The 19138-nt window shown below is 36.4% G+C and overlaps 1 protein-coding gene across 1 annotated transcript in view; it reads right to left on the bottom strand.

Moving 5' to 3' along the window:
- The window catches only part of LRMDA (leucine rich melanocyte differentiation associated), a 673598-nt gene that overhangs the window by 101891 nt on the left and 552569 nt on the right, over positions 1-19138 (bottom strand). The window contains exon 6 of the mRNA XM_061344254.1: positions 10260-10344. Coding sequence (XP_061200238.1) covers positions 10260-10344 — 85 coding nt within the window. The remainder of the gene's footprint in view (positions 1-10259; positions 10345-19138) is intronic.

Genomic DNA, 19138 nt, shown 5'->3' with positions numbered 1-19138 from the left:
CAATGGGTTATTTTCCGTTCTTTATTTCAGTTTTATGCAGCCACAGGTGGGGGGTCTTTCAGGTGGTTGCCTAGGTTTACTAGGCACTTTAGAGTCATAGACAAGCTTTCTTAAAAGGGTCTTGCAAAACATACCAATGTTGTCAATCATGCAGTAAAAGAAATTCATCCTGTGTAAATAGGAATAACTTTCAAAATCTCTCAAACTGTAAAAGGCATCACAATGAATATCAACAGAAAAGGGATCAGCCATCCTCTGTTTGGTAAGGGACACAAAACAATTTCACTTGTCTCCTCCCCTTCTCCCCAGGTGTGATCTCTCTGCTTAAAGGCATACAAAGCTAATGGAGGATGTCATGGTACTTCCTATCATTTCTTTTCTAGCACTGAGGCTACTGACAGACCACAGAAATATCTTAAAATAGGAAAAAAGGGGAAGTTGCCAACCTATTTAATATTTGCTTTCAGGCCTCTGAAAGGAACTTTGATCAGCAAACATCATTAGATCATGAATACAGACGTTCATATCCTATAAAATGTTGACAGCTTTCTCTTCATGCATAAGAAAATGGAATGAAATCATACGAAGATAACCTTTCTTTCCCAAAGGCAAAACTAAAGAGAGGAACCTTCACCCACTCCTAACACAGCACACACACTGAACAAAGCAATGCAAAATACGTTGCATCATTTTGGCCATTCACAGTTTGCAAGAAATATACATGTTATAGCCAGATGTGCACACTATAAGGAACCAACATGTAAGGATATAAAATAGCTTAATCGCTGTTATGAAGACGGCTTCCCTTCTGACTGTGCAGGAAATATCTCCCCCTCCCCAGCTTTAAAGTAGGCTTTTACATGTATTCACTATGTGGGAATTGGTGCTTTTGTTTCTGATGACACACATCCTCTTCTCTTAGGTTGGTAATACTAACCACAGGACAGCAGCTGAGGTCATGTAAGCATGCTATCCTGCTAGAGTAGTCTAAATCCTCAAAGAAATGCACTCAAAATGGGATGTCCAAATTATTTTAACCATAAACAATAGGAATAACTGTGAACATTTGGATGCAGCAATACTTTCTGCATGTATATGATTTTCTCAAAAGAGGGCTCAGCTATTTAGACACTGAGATGTACAAGCTAAAAATAAGATTCTATGTCCCATATATTCAAAGGCCTATACTCGTTCACCCAAAATGGTATCAGTTTATTAGGCCAAGTAGTTTTCATAAATAATAAAGCTGGTCTGTACAATGTATTGATACACTAATATTTCAGATGACGGCAAGCAGTTTCGCCTGCAAAAGCATCAAGAATTTCTTGAATTTTTCCTTAAAAAAAAGCATTAAATGAAACAATGAAAATTTACTTTTTAATTATATACTCTAATTTTAATGAATAAACACTATCTTTCACATTTCCAGCATTTGAAATAGACTCAGCATGGGGTAGATATTTACTCCCTCTGGAATGAAAATACGTTTTCATGTGACAAAATATTCTAATAGAACAGGTACCATAAGGATTTATTTTTTTTTTAACCAACAGGATAAAGCTTTATCCAGTCTGCGTACTATAGAACAGTACAGGCTGTATGGAATATAGCAACACATGTCTATATGTTATTAAAACCAGAAAATTCCCATTTAAACAAGGGTTACAATCTGTGCACTAAACACTCATTAATGGTTATGAATCAGAATAAAGGGGGAGGCCTTGTAGCAGGTGCGCATATCTATGAATTTCAATACATTGTAAAACTGTCTGTAGCCAACAGCTTCATCACTTGGCCTTTCTGAGCTTGGAGACAGGCAATTTTTCATGATTTTACTATTTCTGGCCAAACAAAAACTTTTTAATTAAATATACCACATGATTCCAGATGTTTGTTTATTTGTTCCAATGAGGCTGTAAAAATGCCTGAATGATAAAATTGGAGGACTCCTGCAAAAACAGGCTAGGCTGGAGTGCTAACTAAACATGAGGATCTCTCAGGAGACTGCATTTGCACAGCACTGTGTATGCTTTGAACCCAATTTCTCTGGAAGGGCTGTAATACTGTGGCTCATGACTGGACTTCTTTCTTGTTAAAGATTATAAGGCCAAGTAGCAAATTTAATAGACTCTTTTTTTTTATTGCCAGTTGCAGACTCATTGCATCATTAGTTTTCCTACATATCTAAAGAAGATTTTAGATGGGTTTATGGTTTTGGACCCCAAGTTTCCACTTATAGAAGCCAATGTTTTCTATGTTTTCCTGCCACTTTATACCGCTTGGAGTTTGAGCATTCTCATGGTTTCTTATTTCCAGCATGACAAAATGAGCTATGTTGTGAAACATCAGACACTTTCTAGTCTACCCAAAAATATGAAGTTACATTTTTTTCATCATTAATCATACCCCTGCTGATGTGACACTTGTATGGGTGACTGGGGCCCAAGCTGCTAGGTTAGTTTTGGCAAATATGGGGAAAAGTTGCAATGAAAACCTCTGAAATTATGGGAATGGTGACAAAATATGGAGAACAGTCAGGTCTTCATCAGTCAGACTGGGGGATGTGCACTGCGGAAAGACGAAAGTCTCGATCATATTCGGAAAAAAAATGTTGACAATTTTGAAAGGCTGCCTGTGCCTTAGATTCTTAATTCCTGTTAGATGCAGAAAGGGGAATTGTTTGCCCAGCTCCTTAGATACTTAATAAAAAAGTTAATCTAAATTAGATTAACCACTTAATTACTCTCTTTTTGTCTTTTAAGGTCTTGCTGAGGAAAAACATACTTTATTCCCACAGAGACTTAGTACTCCAGGAAGTGGTTCCCCTATAGCTTACTTCTGGTCAGCTTGGTCACATCCCTCTGGTTCACTTTCAAACCACAGAATGCAGCAAAGGCTCGTAAATTAAAAAATGCTGCCATTTAAAACCAAATCTTGCCTTTTCTGACCATCAAGAAAGACTTTGCACAAAACTGCAAGCCATTGTCTATATCATCACCGACTCATTCACCCCACCCCAGTTTCACATGATGATCTCATCATTGCAATACATTAGATAACAGTACATTTTTTATGCTGAAGTTTTGATAATCTACAGTATCCCAATACAAATCCAACATTCCTTGTATACACAGACAAGAAATTCTTGACCCTGTAACTGACAAGAACATGAATCCAATGACCCAGAAAATGTATCTCTTGAACCACATTAGTCAAGGTCACACAAATCCAACCACAATTTATTCCACATTTGGGAAAGTCTTTGTGCTTTACGGAGAAACATACAGGAGCTGACAGAGACTATGACTACTGAGCAATTGAGGTAAACTGGTCCAGAGAAGACCACAGCTATTGATGATGTTCCAGTAAACAACCAGATTAGGGTTTAGGAGAGAGGTGCTACCCAATAACCTCCTTAATCTTTTATTACTGCTCAGTAATGAAATCATTCCATGTCTGAGAGCTGACTGAATCATGCAAATGTGTACTAGACATCTTGAGTCCTTCAAAATGCAAAATTTCTGATTGTGTTTCAATTCACAAAAGTAGGATAGATGTCTAATGCATTTTCAGACTCAAGGCAAATACCACTCTGGTGGGCTTCTGTTATATGGAAGAATTTCATGGCAGTAAACCTCTCTCAGAAAACATACTTTCTAGCATTTCTCCCCACGTATATTGTTCACTCATCTCTCTAACTACTCTCCCCCAAAAGGAACCATATTGGCAAAACTGAGGAGGCCATAAACTAGAGTACTGCTTGAAAGGAAAACTCACAGTTAAATGTATGAAATCATCTGCACCACTGAGGAATATGGATCAGCACTGCTCATCTCCAAGTGTAAGTTTGGAAGGTCTACATGCACAACCAGGGCCTATGAAAAAAGTCTGCTTTTCTCTTAGGTGCACCAGAAACAGGTCATAACAGAGTTCTTTAAACATCCAACATGACATTCTCACACCTCCAGTATGCAAGGACTCTAATTCACCACTGACAGAGTTTCTCTTTGCAATCCCTTTAACTAAGTGAAACTTAGACAAAATCTTTTCTTAACCAAGTTTTCTCTCATGCTGGCACTCATCTTTACCATCACTTCCCTTTCTATGCTTCTCCCATGTCTCTTGTGCTTCCATTAACGCTCATTTCCCAAAGTGGGAAACTCAGCAAGGCACTAGATCTCAATTTTTCAATTCATACAGGCAAGCCAAATGAGACTTCTTTTTCTTTCTTTTTTTTTTTTTCCTTCACAACAGACTACTTATTTTAGTCTTCTCCCAAAGTGCCAAAAGGAGAGGATTTCCACCCACTCCCCTCAAGGCTAAGTGATGAGCATAGCACAACTCAATGTTGGGACATATTTTCTGGCATTAATAGAAAATGTCACAGCTTATTTTTGAGTGTTCCTGCCCGTGGAAAATATGATCTTGTCTGTTCCGTGCTACTGAGAACTTTATTTGCTCATTTTTTTAAGGCTATTCATCTCATCGTCAGAAGATCCTGGCCTAAGAGGCATGCAATCCATTACTCACCATAACATTAAGCAGCTTAAAATCTATTTTCAAAGGACACCTCATGTAAACCAACAAAGAAAATTTCTCACTATTCACAGCATCTCTGCCTGACACAAAACTTCCATATACTGCCTGAAGTTCTCTTATTCATTCTATTATTAGTTACTAGACATTTTAAAGCAAATACTTCTTATATACATACATAGACACCTTTTGTTAAAAAAAATATTTTGAGATTCTTAAGATTAAAAGAATAATAAAGTACTACCCACAGTTTTTTTTACTATTATTCTCTTTTTGGACAGCTGCTTTACGTAGATATACAGAAAAAATCAATTGATAAGCATAAAGTTCAGTTCACATAAAAAAACACTAGTTATGATAAGTTGCTACATAAATTGCTTTGCAGCTTTCCCAGCAACTAATTTCAAACTCTAAAGAAGCCTCTGGCTCACAAACACAATGATTACCTAACAACTGTTAAAATAAAACAATACAATAAAATAAAATGTTAAAATAAATCAATAAAAACAGAGGAGACTGCAATGATAGTATAAACAAGATACTTAGCATTCTGGAAGTAAGGTTTTATGCAAACCTCTTTTCTTTTTATGTCTCTGATTTAAAGACAATATGACTTTGCAGAATGCATATGGAATAAGTTGAAAGTCTTAAAAAATAAGAACTTTGTGTATTAACATTTCTTATTAAGAAGTGTATGTCAACTTTATAATTTTACTTCAGGAAGTAAAAAACTCTAGACTAAATTCTTGAAAAAACAATAGACATTAATAGTTCCAGATGAACCTGAGAATATTTATTTCTAAAGTATGAGCAGACTGAGCAAATTGGCACAGAACAGGTAAATCCCCAGAGACTAGCTTGGCACTTTCACACATCACATCAATCATATTACTCCCTCTGGCTCTCCAAACTTCTACCTTTCTCCTACAACACCAAGTCTTGAAAATAGTAGGTCTTCTTCGACATCTATTGGATTGTCATTTCCAGCACAACTAGACAGCTAAACGCCTGTCATGCAGCCTAAACTACACTTATGTCTTGCCCTAGTGCATATCTCAACTCCTATAATGCTAGTAGCTAGTTATGTATGGTACACCCTAAAAATCAATCAGAATGCATTCTTTATACTCATACCAGCCATTACTAAAAATTTAATATGCCAAACACCTGGAGTACAACAGCACAGTATAACGATCTCAGGTCAAAAATGAGAGAGATAAAGTTTAGGTGTCTCTCTAAGAGATTATATGCCTGCATGCTTTTGCTTGTTTAGCAATGCAGAAGTTTGGAAAGATCTTAACTCCAAATCATATCTTCAACACAGTCCTGTTAAATGGAAACAGAGCAGAAGGAACCTCTCAAAATTACCTTCAGAGGGTTAACAGGAAGCTTAAAAATATTCTGTTCTTGGATGTCTAGGCATTATTTCTGAATGCGGTTTATGACTTTCAAACTCAGATTAGAGTGTTACAAAGAAAATGTGCCTGTCAGTTGACTGAAACATAATACTAGGATAAATAACTTTTCATTTAGGCACTCATCATTCAAATATGAAATGAGAAAATGTAACCTCTATACATACCAGAACACTTGGATAATTAACTGAATAGACACCAAAACTGGACAGTGTATTTGCTCAGGAAGTTCTTACAAGCCAGAATAGATTGGAACTATTAAACCTTGGCATAAATCCAAGCTAAGGCTCTAAAAACTACTTACATAAATACAGGCTTAGTTTTTAATAGAAACTGCTTCTTATTCCTTTTACCAGTAAGCTATGGGGCAGACTTACCACTGGTTGTTCCCAGAAACAAGAGTGCAAGAAAAGGAATCATTTGTAAAATGTTACTGGAAACCAAATGACTTTGGCAAATGAATAGATTTTCAAGCAAATCAGGTAATAGGTAATGTTAAAAAATATCTGTTTATAGAAAAGGCATCCAGAACCTTTTTTTTATATGGGAACAACAGATTTTCATGATAGTCATGAGAAGTAATATTACTAAATCAAGATAGAGCGATAAATTACTATTTTCCACACTAAAGGGAAAGTGCTGTTCTTTTCAGAAGGCAATTTGAGTTTGAATGCTTAGACATAACAAAGGAATTTCCTTACCAAAGATGCCATTATAAAAAAAAGGAACATACACCCTGAGGGGGAAGGAGGGTGGAAAGCCTTTTTCCACACAGGAACCAAATTTTCCTTATAATTACATTATTACTATTTTAAAATTTCTTTTCCCATCAATTTCAACTATGTTAAGAATTGAAATCTCTATTTAAAGATTTCATATGTACCCAGTTAATAAATTGGCAATAAGGAACAGGAGGGCACCTGTGCCATACACAAAAAAACACTTAAAAATACACTACATTTCATCACTTTTGTGTACTGGGAGCATGGCCATTTCCATTTTAAACCAACAATAAGTAATAGATATTTATTTCTTAAAGGTAAATGCCAGCAGAAAGAATGGTGGGGCCATTTTATTTTGTTTCTGCAGAAAATTTGAAAACTAGAACAATAAAAGCAATGGAATTCAAAAATAAATGTAGCACCTTGTACGACAAAAAGCTTTGTCTTTTAACAGAATTGTTTCATCTGGGTAAGAGAATTGTACAGATTTCACACAAGTAAATCACTGGTGTCTAAAACCACATGAAATTAAATACTAAATGCTAGTTTAACAAAGACCAAGGAAAGACCCTTAGGAATTTGAGATCATTGTTTTGGAATCAAACCAGAAGTAAAGCTAGCTACAAAATCACCACTTTGGAAGGCTTGCTTAATGGGACAGCAATTAGATATCAAAGAATCACATCATATTACTGTCAGGTTCCCCAGATCTGCAAAGAAAGCCAATGCATTTTCTGCTAAAAAACATGAACAGTGGGACTGCGTGAAGGTTCAGCTTGGAAAAGTGGGTCTAAGCAAAGTAATTTAATGGGTAAAAAAACAACAAAACAACCCAACACCCCCCAAAACCCCCCCAAAAACAACCTAAAACCAGTCTCCCCGAATTGCTAGAAATTTTCTAAAATTTAAAAATGTTCATCCAATATTTATTGCTTTCCTTCACGTCTCAAACATTGTAACACTTGATATAAAATTTACACTGATTATTCCATACATTCCACACTGATGTCACAGTGTCATATGCTGTTTCTATTGGTTATGTAAGTGTGAGAGATACTTTTGCAATTCCTGAATACTGTCTGTGCAAAAAATACAGAATCAACCCCAAAAGACTAGATCCTGTCTGGAAATAATGCACTGTATTCTTGAACATAAAAGCTATAAGATGCATGGTGTAATGCATACAGAATCACATGGTTTTGATCTCCCTGCAAAATTCATAACTAAATAGTGTGAGAAATTGTCCAAGTTAAAACTACCATTCAAACACATATAGCTTGCTCAACCTCTCCCTCATAATTTCTCCCAAATTAATTTATAGTCATACCAAACCACTTGCCAGACTTTCAGATTCTGGTAAACAAGTTTCTTCAGGGACAAATGAGAGCACTTATAAACTTACAGCATTCTTTCCAGCTTGCATTGAAAACTGCCAATATTTACATATGCAACAGCTGATTCAATCATATATTACAACACTGAAAGCATTCAGTGAAGAAAAAAAAACAAAACAGAAAATATTCAGAACTTCAATAAAATAGCATGTTTAAGTATTTCATTCTTTTCTTGGAAATTTGTCTATTGACTCCAATTAATCTTTTATGGTCTTGTGAACACTGAGATTTTGCTTTGTATAAAAGAAGTTGACTGAGGTAATGGGCCCCTGCCAGCAGGTTGGTCCAAACTTTTCTTACAAGACCTGGAATTTTGGAAAACTTTCTTAATTATCTTGTGAATATATTTTACAAATATTAGATAAAAACTTAGTGGATCACGATAACAATGTATCTTTTAGGGCAAATTTTACCCTATTTTGGATGACGCTTCCTCATTTACTTTACTTATAGCTGTGCTTAATCAACTAGGAATTTTCAGCATGTTTAGCATGCACAGCAGAATATTTCTGGTAAAGGTAAAGACAGAAGTAATAGAGAATTATGCGAACAGCTAAGGGTAGAAAGTTGATAATCTGGGGAATAAAATTTTCCTCTTTCATAGTAAGCTAGCAGGCATTCCCAAACCCTAGTGAAAACCATGATACTTAGAAACTAGTAAGCTCCCACTCTAAATGGACACCCACATGGACACGTCTGCAATGCCCATAAAAGCCACATAATAGCTTTATTCCAAGAGAAATCAATCGACAATGCAGGAACACACCTTTTGATGTTTAATGTTACAGGCATATCTTTCACAAAGTTAGATCCCAAAATCAGCCTCACTTTTAATTCACCATCACCTAAATAAACAAATCTGGGGATACCTGGCTTTTAATATATATTTTTTAGAATTTAGGCACTGACAACATTCTGTCATTCTACTTATTATTTGTAAGCTTACCTGAAAATCAAAGCCACAACACACATCTTGGAAATTAGGGGGCAGTGGGGCACAGTTAGTTTAAAATCCAGGATTTGAGATTAGTCCTTTCCCTTCAAAAAGTTCCAGTTACCACATGAGCTCAGTGTCAGAACACAAAGCACTATAGCACTTTCAGGATATCCTATTTCCAGTACACCATATCAATTTACACCAAGACCAGGTTATAGCTTCACACCCATCTTTAGCCCTAGCACAATGACAGTGAAACAGGCTACAACAAATTAAAGTCTAATCAGTTGCTTTCCTCATCCTTCCCACTTGAATCACAGGTCTTTGCTTGACTGCATTGCCTGCCAGATTCTTTCATGAAGGTTTCAAGTAATAAGACATTCTACTAATACCACCTCAATCTTCTTCAGTGCTGTAGAATTTCAGCACACACTAAAATTAAGCTACCATCAATTCCTAAATGTAAGGCTGACTTTGATTACAGTACCCTATACAAAATGTGCCACTACACAAATGGTTTTCATGATGGAATCATGGAATCAATGTGTAATGTGAGAAATAAATATCAACATTGTTGCTCTCATTGTAAGCTGAAAAATGCTGCCAGCTTTATGAATTTCTCCTTTTAAGAATACAGATGAAAGAGCTTGGAATGCTCCCTTCCTGACTGATTCAGTTTTTCACCTGTTCCTTTAACCTTTTGCCCCATAGGTATGCAGAAAGAACTTGAGAATTTCCCCAAGGTACATTTAAGTTGAAGGATTGGTTAAAAATTAAATACTGATCTGCCTTTAAAGTTGAAAATCAAAGAAGAATCCTTTTTTTATTTTAACAAAAAATATGTTAACATTTCAAAATTATAGACCTACATTGTTAAACTGCCAAAAAACTCTCTCTTTACAAATATTAGAAAGTTTACAAATTCTCTCAAAATTACTATTGCTGCATGTAATCATCTACTTAGCAATATTTAAGTACTCTAAGCTCTTTACATTTTTTTTCCTCACACACACACAAATATCATTGAATGTTATTATCCATAGATTTATTTGCTTTCCCAGTAGACTACCTTTAAATCCTATTTAATATGAGTGAAAATCTGTAATCTTGACAGGTACAGTTTTCTCATCTAGTGCTTGAAAGGTACAGTGTTTTCTGCAAGGTGTCAATGCAGCACTCACTAATACAAAGAACACCTTACAGCAAAGCTTACCACCTTGCAGCAGTTCTCTCCAATATAAAGTTTAGCTCATACCTCTGTGATTGGTGAGGTCTCTACATCCTGAAGGCAGTGGTGTATAGTGTATCTCTGGAGAGGTAGAAGCAACATCACTGGAGGCCTGTGTGATAAAACAAACATTATCAGTCTCTGGGAGAAAGTTGGTGATTATGCAAAGGGGATGCACCTGTGCTATTATGTGGTTACAGGTGCACAGAGTTACCAGCCACTGAGCATTAATTTGGTTTTGTTAAGACTGCCTAGTCCTTCAATCTAGCTGTGCTCAGAAGAGTTTACACAATGATATTAGGTATCATTACTAAATGACTACATACAACTCACAGCTTCCGAAAATTACCAACTTTATCAGAAAATCTTTGGGCAATGTTAAAAATGTTATTTTTGGTGAAATAGTTTAATATTTTGCTGAAGGAAGTTATGAGTGAGTCCACATATAAGGAGACAGAAAATAGAATGCTGGGATAAGATACCATGCTTCTTAAGCAAAAAAAAAACAAACCAGATTCTGCCATTCAACTGTTCTGTGAGCTAAATGAAGGGATGTCTTAAAAAATCAAAATGCCTATAATGCAAAAAAACAGACAAGTATATAGAATTTTAATAATAAACACTTAAAACCCACACCAGAAGTTTAATATGTTTAAAGAGGTGAGTACCAAAAACACTTGCTCAGAATCCTTGAAAGCAAAATATTAGGGGAGGAGAGAGGAAATCACGATCTTTCCCTATAATAAAAGTTTCAAGATCCTGTAATCCCGATTTGAAGATTAGACTCTGAAGCTATAGTTTGCAAGAAACTAATCATCCAGATGGATGTTTCATCTGAAGGGAAGAGCAATATAAAGTCAAGATAAGCCACATTTACCATCTTACTTTTTAGTTATAGAGCAGCAGCCTTGCATTCTTAGAAGGAGATACAAAAAAAGAGATCATGTAGGTGAATATGAATCATCATCAGAGTTTTTAAAAATCAGTTTGAGTTAGGTGGATTAATACCATGAGAGTGATATGTTCCGTTTCAGGTACAGAGTTTGCTTAAGTGTTTACAATCTACCCATTGCAACATGCATAAATAATATGGGTTTTAATAAAACACACAAAGGACACTGTTCCCTAAAAGTTACATGCTAATTCTAATATAAAAGATAAGGCAAATAAATAGAAGATCTACAAAAGCTAAGCTATTTCTTGAATTTCATGTTAATTTTCTAAAAGGAGTCTTCAGAAAATAACGGTTATATGCTATGCAGGCTACTCCCTACTCATACACTGGCTTATAAACTGCAAAAGTCAATCAAAGGAATCCACCTCAAACTTGCTTCTTATTTTGGAATTAATTATATCCCCAAAATGTACATATTTTTTGAAATTGAAATTATTTTAAAACCAGGTTTACAACAGCCAGTCAAGATAAAAGTGCAAAATATAGCTGTAATGTTTTGGAGAAGAAAAAGCCTAAATACGAATTCAAATCTTGATTGCCAAACTAAACCTGAGACCAATGATCAGAAATCCACAAAAATGAAAATAAATGATGGTAATAGAACAGAATAGACTAGACTAGACTAGACTAGAATGAATAGAACTGTTATGGTGTTTAAGATCATCTAGTTCCAACCCCCCTGCCATGGGCAGGGGTACCTCACACTAAATCATGTCACCCAAGGCTCTGTCCAGCCTGGCCTTGAACATTGCCGGGGATAGAGCATTCACAACTTCCCTAGGCAACCCATTCCAGTGCCTCATCACCCTTACAGTAAAGAACTTCTTCCTTATATCCAACCTAAACTTCCCCTGTTTAAGTTTTAACCCATTACTCCTTGTCCTACCACTACAGTCCCTAATGAAGAGTCCATCCCCAGCATCCTTATAGGCCCCGTTCAGATACTGGAAGGCTGCTATGAGGTCTCCACGCAGCCTTCCCTTCTCCAGGCTGAACAGCCCCAACTTTCTCAGCCTGTCTTCATACAGGAGGTACTCTAGTCCCCTGATCATCATCATAGCCCTCCTCTGGACTTGTTGCAACAGCTCCATGTCCTTTCTATGTTGAGGACACCAGAACTGCACGCAATACTCCAAGTGAGGTCTCATGAGAGCAGAGTAGAGGGGCAGGATCACCTCCTTCGACCTGCTGGTCATGCTCCTTTTGATGCAGCCCAGGATACAGTTGGCTTTCTGGGCTGCAAGCGCACACTGCTGGCTCATGTTCATGTTCTCATCAACCAAGACCCCCAAGTGCTTCTCCGCAGGGCTGCTCTGAATCTCTTCTCTGCCCAGCCTGTAGCTGTTTCTGGGATTGCTCCTACCCAGGTGTAGGACCTTGCACTTGGCATGGTTAAACTTCATGAGTTTGGCATCAGCCCACCTCACAAGCGTGTCAAGGTCCCTCTGGATGGCATTCCTTCCCTCCAGTGTATCAACCGAACCACACAGCTTGGTGTCATCAGGAAACTTGCTGAAGGCACACTCAATCCCATTGTCCGTGACACTGACAAAGATGTTGAACAAGAGTGGTTCCAACACCGATCCCTGAGGGACACCACTCGTTACTGGTCTCCAGCTGGACACTGATCCGTTGACCACAACTCTTTGCGTGCAGCCATCACGCCAGCTCTTCATCCACCTATCAAATTGATGTCTCTCCAATTTAGAGACAAGGATGTTGTGTGGGACAGTATCAAACTTTGCACAAGTCCAGGTAGATGACATCACCTGCTGTAATAATCTGTTAAAGGCTGTAATTTAAAAATGTTCTTTGCCATAGCTATAGGACTCCAGATCACAGAATCATAGAATGGTTTGGCTTGGAAGAGATCTTAAAAATCATCTAGTTCCAACCTCCCTGCTTCCAGGAAACACTTTCAGGGATGGGTCATCTATTCTCTCAGAAACCTGTTCCAGTGTATATTAAAGTGCTAAGAGGTGACTGAATAGTTTACTAAGCTTTTGCTTGTATGTCAGACCACAGTTACAGTCCCATTTTTGTCCCTAGCAAAAATCAGATCATAACATGAAGATGCATCATGCATCAAAACAAACATCTTAATAGAGATAAGTTTGCCTAACTAGCAAGGATGCTACTTATTAGATATGAGTAAAAATCTAGAAAATCCTACCTCCCCTGACTCATCAGTGATAACATGACTTTTCAGGGTACCTTCTTTCCGGAGGGATTATGCTATAGACACAGCTCTCACCTTCAGGTGCAGCAAATAATAGTTTGATTTTAGTGAAGTATAAACATGTGGCTCAATCTGGTATGGTCTACGAAGTACTAGAAATCTTCTGTCTGATGACCAATATGAGCTGATGGAACATAACATCTCAGAGATTGAGATAGGTGCTCCTAACACCCAGTGATGTGACATCTGAAATGAATTCCAAGAACAGGCATGTGTTCACAACTATCTTTTTTTCTTTGGGACAAGTTGTTTGGGCAAGACAAGAAGAAAAATGTCACTATTTAACATAAGACTTCATCTCTGCAAATCAGTCCAAAAGCTGGAGGAATAAGTGGTCTCATACTGTACACTCTAGATGTTATCTGCCTATTCAAGTGTACTTATTTGGGACTCTGATAATAGTGAAGGTTTCTCTTTGGTACTTTTAATCTCCATTTAGACTGTTGACAGCTTGATGATAGCTTTTTCTAAAATTACTGGAAGAGACTTTGCCTTTTCAGCAATATATCACGGAGCAAGCAAAATTCAAGAGCTTCTAAAAAGAATATTGGACTGAAGGGGCAATTTAGCTTTATTTCCAATTTTAGGAAAAGCAAGAACAGGAGGGTTTGTTTATTGGTGTTTTGCTGTTATTTTATGTACAGTATATAATTCCCTGTCAAATATAGAACAGTTTTCATTACCTTTGAGCTAAGCATTCGGTTAGAGGAACTTTAATTCTATGGGATAACACCCATGGTTAGGAGTGTTTTGCACAAGCACTGGCTAAAGTTCTGAATCACATTTCTGAATAAGCCTGTGCACCAGCAGGACGACTATTTGTTTTCCCTACCACATACTGATACTTGGCCCTAAGCTATTTTGCAGAAGGATTTGTATAGACTGTATTACATTTAATATTCACAGGAATATTTTGACAGTGATGGCATTGACATGTGACAGTTATGTCTTCAAGTATTGGTGACATATGCATCAGACGTTCTTGTTGCAGTGGAAAGTAATTACAAATACACGTATCTTCAAGGAAATCTGGTTAAATGGGTGGTAGTTTCAATTTTATAGGAACACCAAATAGCTCAGTAAAGAAATTCTAACAGTATTATTACAAGGTAAGCTTGTATTCTTGCAAGCATTATAGTCACTCAAGTATATATCATAGTACCGGGTATAAAATTTACAAGGCCAGTAAAGTAATAAGGTTAGGCTACCCACAGCCTAAATTATACACATAACCTAACATTTGCTGAATTGAAGTATCTCTGTCTTCATATTAACCTGTAAGATTTATCTAAGATAAGAATTGTAGTACTTGACACTAAATAGATTGTAAAAGAGTACCAGAGTTTCAAATTACCATCAAAGTTACAGATACTTTAGAAGCCGCACTAAAAAAAACAAACAAGAACCAAGCAAAAAAAAAAAAAACAACAAAAAACCCCCAAACAAATAAACCCCTTATTTCTAAGGCATAACACAAATTGTTTACACACCTATACACATCAGTAACTGTAGTAGTCATTAATGCATTATATCTGGAAAATTTTACAATACAGGAAGAACAGCAGCATATTGGAATGTTCTTACAATAGATATGCAATGTACTTATGGAAAGATGGGGTTAAGTAAAATTGTTTAAACAGACACATACATTTAAAAGAAAGATTTCCTTAGCTAAATACATTTAATTCCAAAATATTTTCAGAGGATATCACAGAGAGAAATTTAAGTTTGAACAAAACATTATCCGAAAGAGAGATGGCAGAGTGCCAAAGAGATGTGGTAACAAAATCAAAAATAACCAAGAAATTACTTACTACAGAGCTCAAGACATAGACTAAGGATTCCCTTACATCAGAAATATTTTAAGTGTTTGGGATTTTTCCTTTGCAACGTGTTTGTAATCTAGTCTGGGAATACCTCAAATCTCCAGCATCTCAGAGTTTGACTCATTTTTTTTTTTTAAGGAACCGATGAAGAGGCAAATTTCTTGGGGACAGCATGATACTCATTCTCTAAGTCTGACCCACAATTATCAAGAATGATTGTGTTCTGTTATACTGTTTTTTATTTTCATTCATCATAGTTCTAACACTTGTCAAAGTCATCTAGTAAGGTCACAGAGAAATAACCTTAGCACTTTAAGAGCTTGTTGCTTCTCATTTAGTGATTTATATTCAAATAAAACCGAAAAACAATATTGTGACATTGCAGTGATCAGCCCAGTGGTATATATCACATTATCAGATGCAAAACTTGAATTTATTAAGAAAGTATGATTTATTTTAAAAGATTTTTTATATATCCACAGGCAAACTACTATTAAGAATGAAGGAAATGATTGCATTATCCATTTTTTAAACTGACAAAAGCATTTCTCCAGAAAGGTACATGATTAATGGGACAATCTGTGGTATAGTTCCAACTTAAAGGATTTGCTTTTCAAAATCTTTTCCTTTTATGTAGGGAAACAGTAATATTTTTCCAATAAGCTTGTTCTGTCTCAAATGTACTCAGTGCTCTAAAATTAATCATACTTTAACAGATACATAGCTTATTACAATTTTAATAAGTCTGCACAAACATCTGCTTAAGCTAAGGAGTTATTTTGAATCTCTTGGGCATGCGTATCTTCACCAGAGGTATATTGGCAAGAGCCTTCAATAATTCTTATATATTTTGAAACCTGCCATGAGCCAGCAATATGTGCTAGCAGTATGTATTCACAGTCCAGAAAGCCAACTGTATACTGGGCTGCATCAAAAGAAGAATGACTAGCAGATCAAAGGAGGTGATTCTGCCCCTCTGCTCTGCTCTCATGAGACCTCACTTGGAGTACTGCATTCAGCTCTGGTGTCTTCAACATAAGAAGAACACGAAGCTCTTGGAACAAGTCCACAGGATGGCCATGAGGATGATAAGGCGACTAGAGGATCTTCCATACAATGACAGGCTGAGAAAGTTGGAGCCGTTCAGCCTGGAGAAGAGAGGGCTGCGTGGAGACCTTATAATAGCCTTCCAATACCTAAAGTGGGCCTACAGGGATGTTGGAGAGAGACTTTTCATCAGAACCTGTAGTGACAGGACAAGGGAAAATGGGTTTAAAATTAAACAGGGGAACTTCAGAGTAAGATATAAGGAAGGAGTTTTTTATTGTGAGGATGGTGACGCACTGGAACAGGTTGACCCAAAGATAGTGGTAAATGCCCCATCCATGGCAGTGTTCAAGGCCAGGTTAGACAGGGCTTTGGGCAATATGGTCTAGTGTGAGGTGTTCCTACCCATTGGTAGGGGTGCTGGAACTAGATGATCTTAAGGTCCATTCTAATCCTAACCATTCTATTATACTATGATTCTATTTGTGCACCAATACATCAGCAATGAGTTGATTCAACCCCTTGAAACACTGACAGCAATAACACAGATTTATTAACCCATTAGTATATCAGACCATCATGATTTGTTCACATTTGCTATAAACTGTACAGAAACTTGCCATGGAACTCCTCCTCAATATTTTTTCCCAAAAAATTTCAGACATAACTAAGAAGAAATTAATTGCTTACTGACTAATTAATAAAAAACTTGTTTAAATGTTTGATGAGGAATATAGTCTGCCTAATAATAAAAAAAAAAAAAAAGAAATATTTAAGTGCATTAATTTGGGGTTGAATTTAGGACACACTTGCAGAGAATATCAAAATACTACTTTAGAGGCATTGCCGCCTCCCATAAATTTTCAGAGCATCAACCACAATGGGGCTTTGATTTCACTGTGAGATCTCTGAGAGCTTTGTGATAGCAGAAAACATTACAGGAAGCAACAATACACCAAGACTTTAACCATTCCATCCTAGGGGATGGTTAGGGAGGAACAACTTTATTTACAATGCATTTGCTTTTCTACAAACTCAGGACCCATAAGCCCAGTGAAAGAAAGGGATAAAGTGTGAGAGAAAGAATAATACAGAGACTAGAAAATATACAGAAGCAGGACCTGACAGTACCACTATATGTGGCAGGCTACAAAAGGTCTTGATCTCTTCTCCCTAGCTGTGTACTAAGCTAGAGCAGTCAAATAAGCCCGCCTGAGTTTGCAACTGATCTCAATATACTGTTATGTTCTGGAAAACCAACAGGTGGCATGGCACGCTTACATGGAAAGACAGCTTTCCTTGATGAAATGGGATTTCCCAATTCCCCTGCTCCACATCCAAGCATCATTAACTACAAGTTAGCAGTTGCCTTTACTAAACCTCCGGCATAAATTGAGTCACATTAATTAAGGGGAAGAGGCAGAAACAAATACGTGGTGTTATCACAACTTGTCTGATCTTTATAGGCTTATTGAGATGACCTCCTAACCTGGCATAGAAATAGTGCTTTATTTTTAAATCTGGTTTTAGACGTTTGACCATGGCACTGAAAAATGTAAGAACAAAACAGATGAATATTGAATGAACGGGGGAAAGGAAGGAAAAGGGCATCGCTAATTTCTGTCTCATGTCTTAAACTGTGTTTCTCATATTTTGATGAATGCCACAAAGATCTGAATGACTATCTGTCAGCACCAGCCATTTTTAAGAAAATTAAAAATAGTAATTTAACCAGTCCTAATAAAGAAGACAAACACAATCTAATTATTCTGAACTAATACGGCTTTTTTATTTATTTTTATAAAAGTATCTCATTAGAAATAATTTCCTAGGGAAATAGGGTTTTTTTTCCCAAGTTTATTTTTCTTATTAATAATAAAGAGAATTCATGAGACAAGAAAGGAACTTGAGGGCAGGTATTGGTAAGATAAGGGATTTTTTTTGGTTTTATGTTTCTTTTGCCTACTAATCTAATACTCATAATAAGAGTATCTCAAAAAATCATCAGGAGTCTGACCTTCTAGGTCAGTGATGCATAGCATTCAGTATGATGTGGAAGTGAAAAATGTTTTTGTAGTATGCAAACACAAAGAAAAGCATGAAGCACTAAAACCAAAACAAAACACTGTAACATTTAGAAGAAAATGGAGTCAGCCACAATCTGGCAACTTGCTCTCAAATGCCTGGGAATGCAATTATACTAAATAAAAGCTTCATTTGTTTAATCCCCAAATTCCACTTTTCAGGGAACAAAACCCCTAATATTTGGATGGTACAAGTAAGGGAACATTCTGTGTAGTATCAGGATATACTGTACATCTGCTGCATTAAAACAAATTTGTAGAGACCAGTGGTTTGAAAATACAAATGATCTGCTATTTTTGGCAATCACATACATTCCTTCAAGTATTTTCAGCTGCTGAAGGAAGTAGATGAGGGACTGTAATTCAGATAAGCCAATCCTCTTTGAATCATGGTTTGAGAGGCAGTAAAATTTAAACAGCTCTCCTTTTCAAATTAAATCTCTGTACCGGATATTTCCTTCTTATGTTTCTAAACACAAGAATAAATGAAAATTATCCAGTATTTATACCTATGTTAGCAAAAAATGCTGCGACCCATTTCTGACATTTTTTAATTTAGTAAATAACACAAGTGTTTCAGCTATAACCAAGAGTGTGACTTTGAATTTAGCGAATATTCATTCTGGACATTTTAGCAGCCTATTTTTGTATGGGATGCTATTAATAGAGTAGGGCAAATTATTATAGTACTAGGACAAGAAGAAGAACAGTGATCTTCTATTCCGGTTGGCCTTCCAGTTCCAATAACCTTTAAC

Source organism: Neopsephotus bourkii, unplaced genomic scaffold (assembly GCF_033783945.1).
Source record: "Neopsephotus bourkii isolate Nb327-2 ecotype Australia unplaced genomic scaffold, CSIRO-AGI_Nbou_v1 NB_196, whole genome shotgun sequence".
Classification (NCBI taxonomy): Eukaryota; Metazoa; Chordata; class Aves; order Psittaciformes; family Psittacidae; genus Neopsephotus; species Neopsephotus bourkii.
Note: the sequence above shows the minus strand (reverse complement) of the source record. Positions and strands in the feature narration are given on the sequence as shown.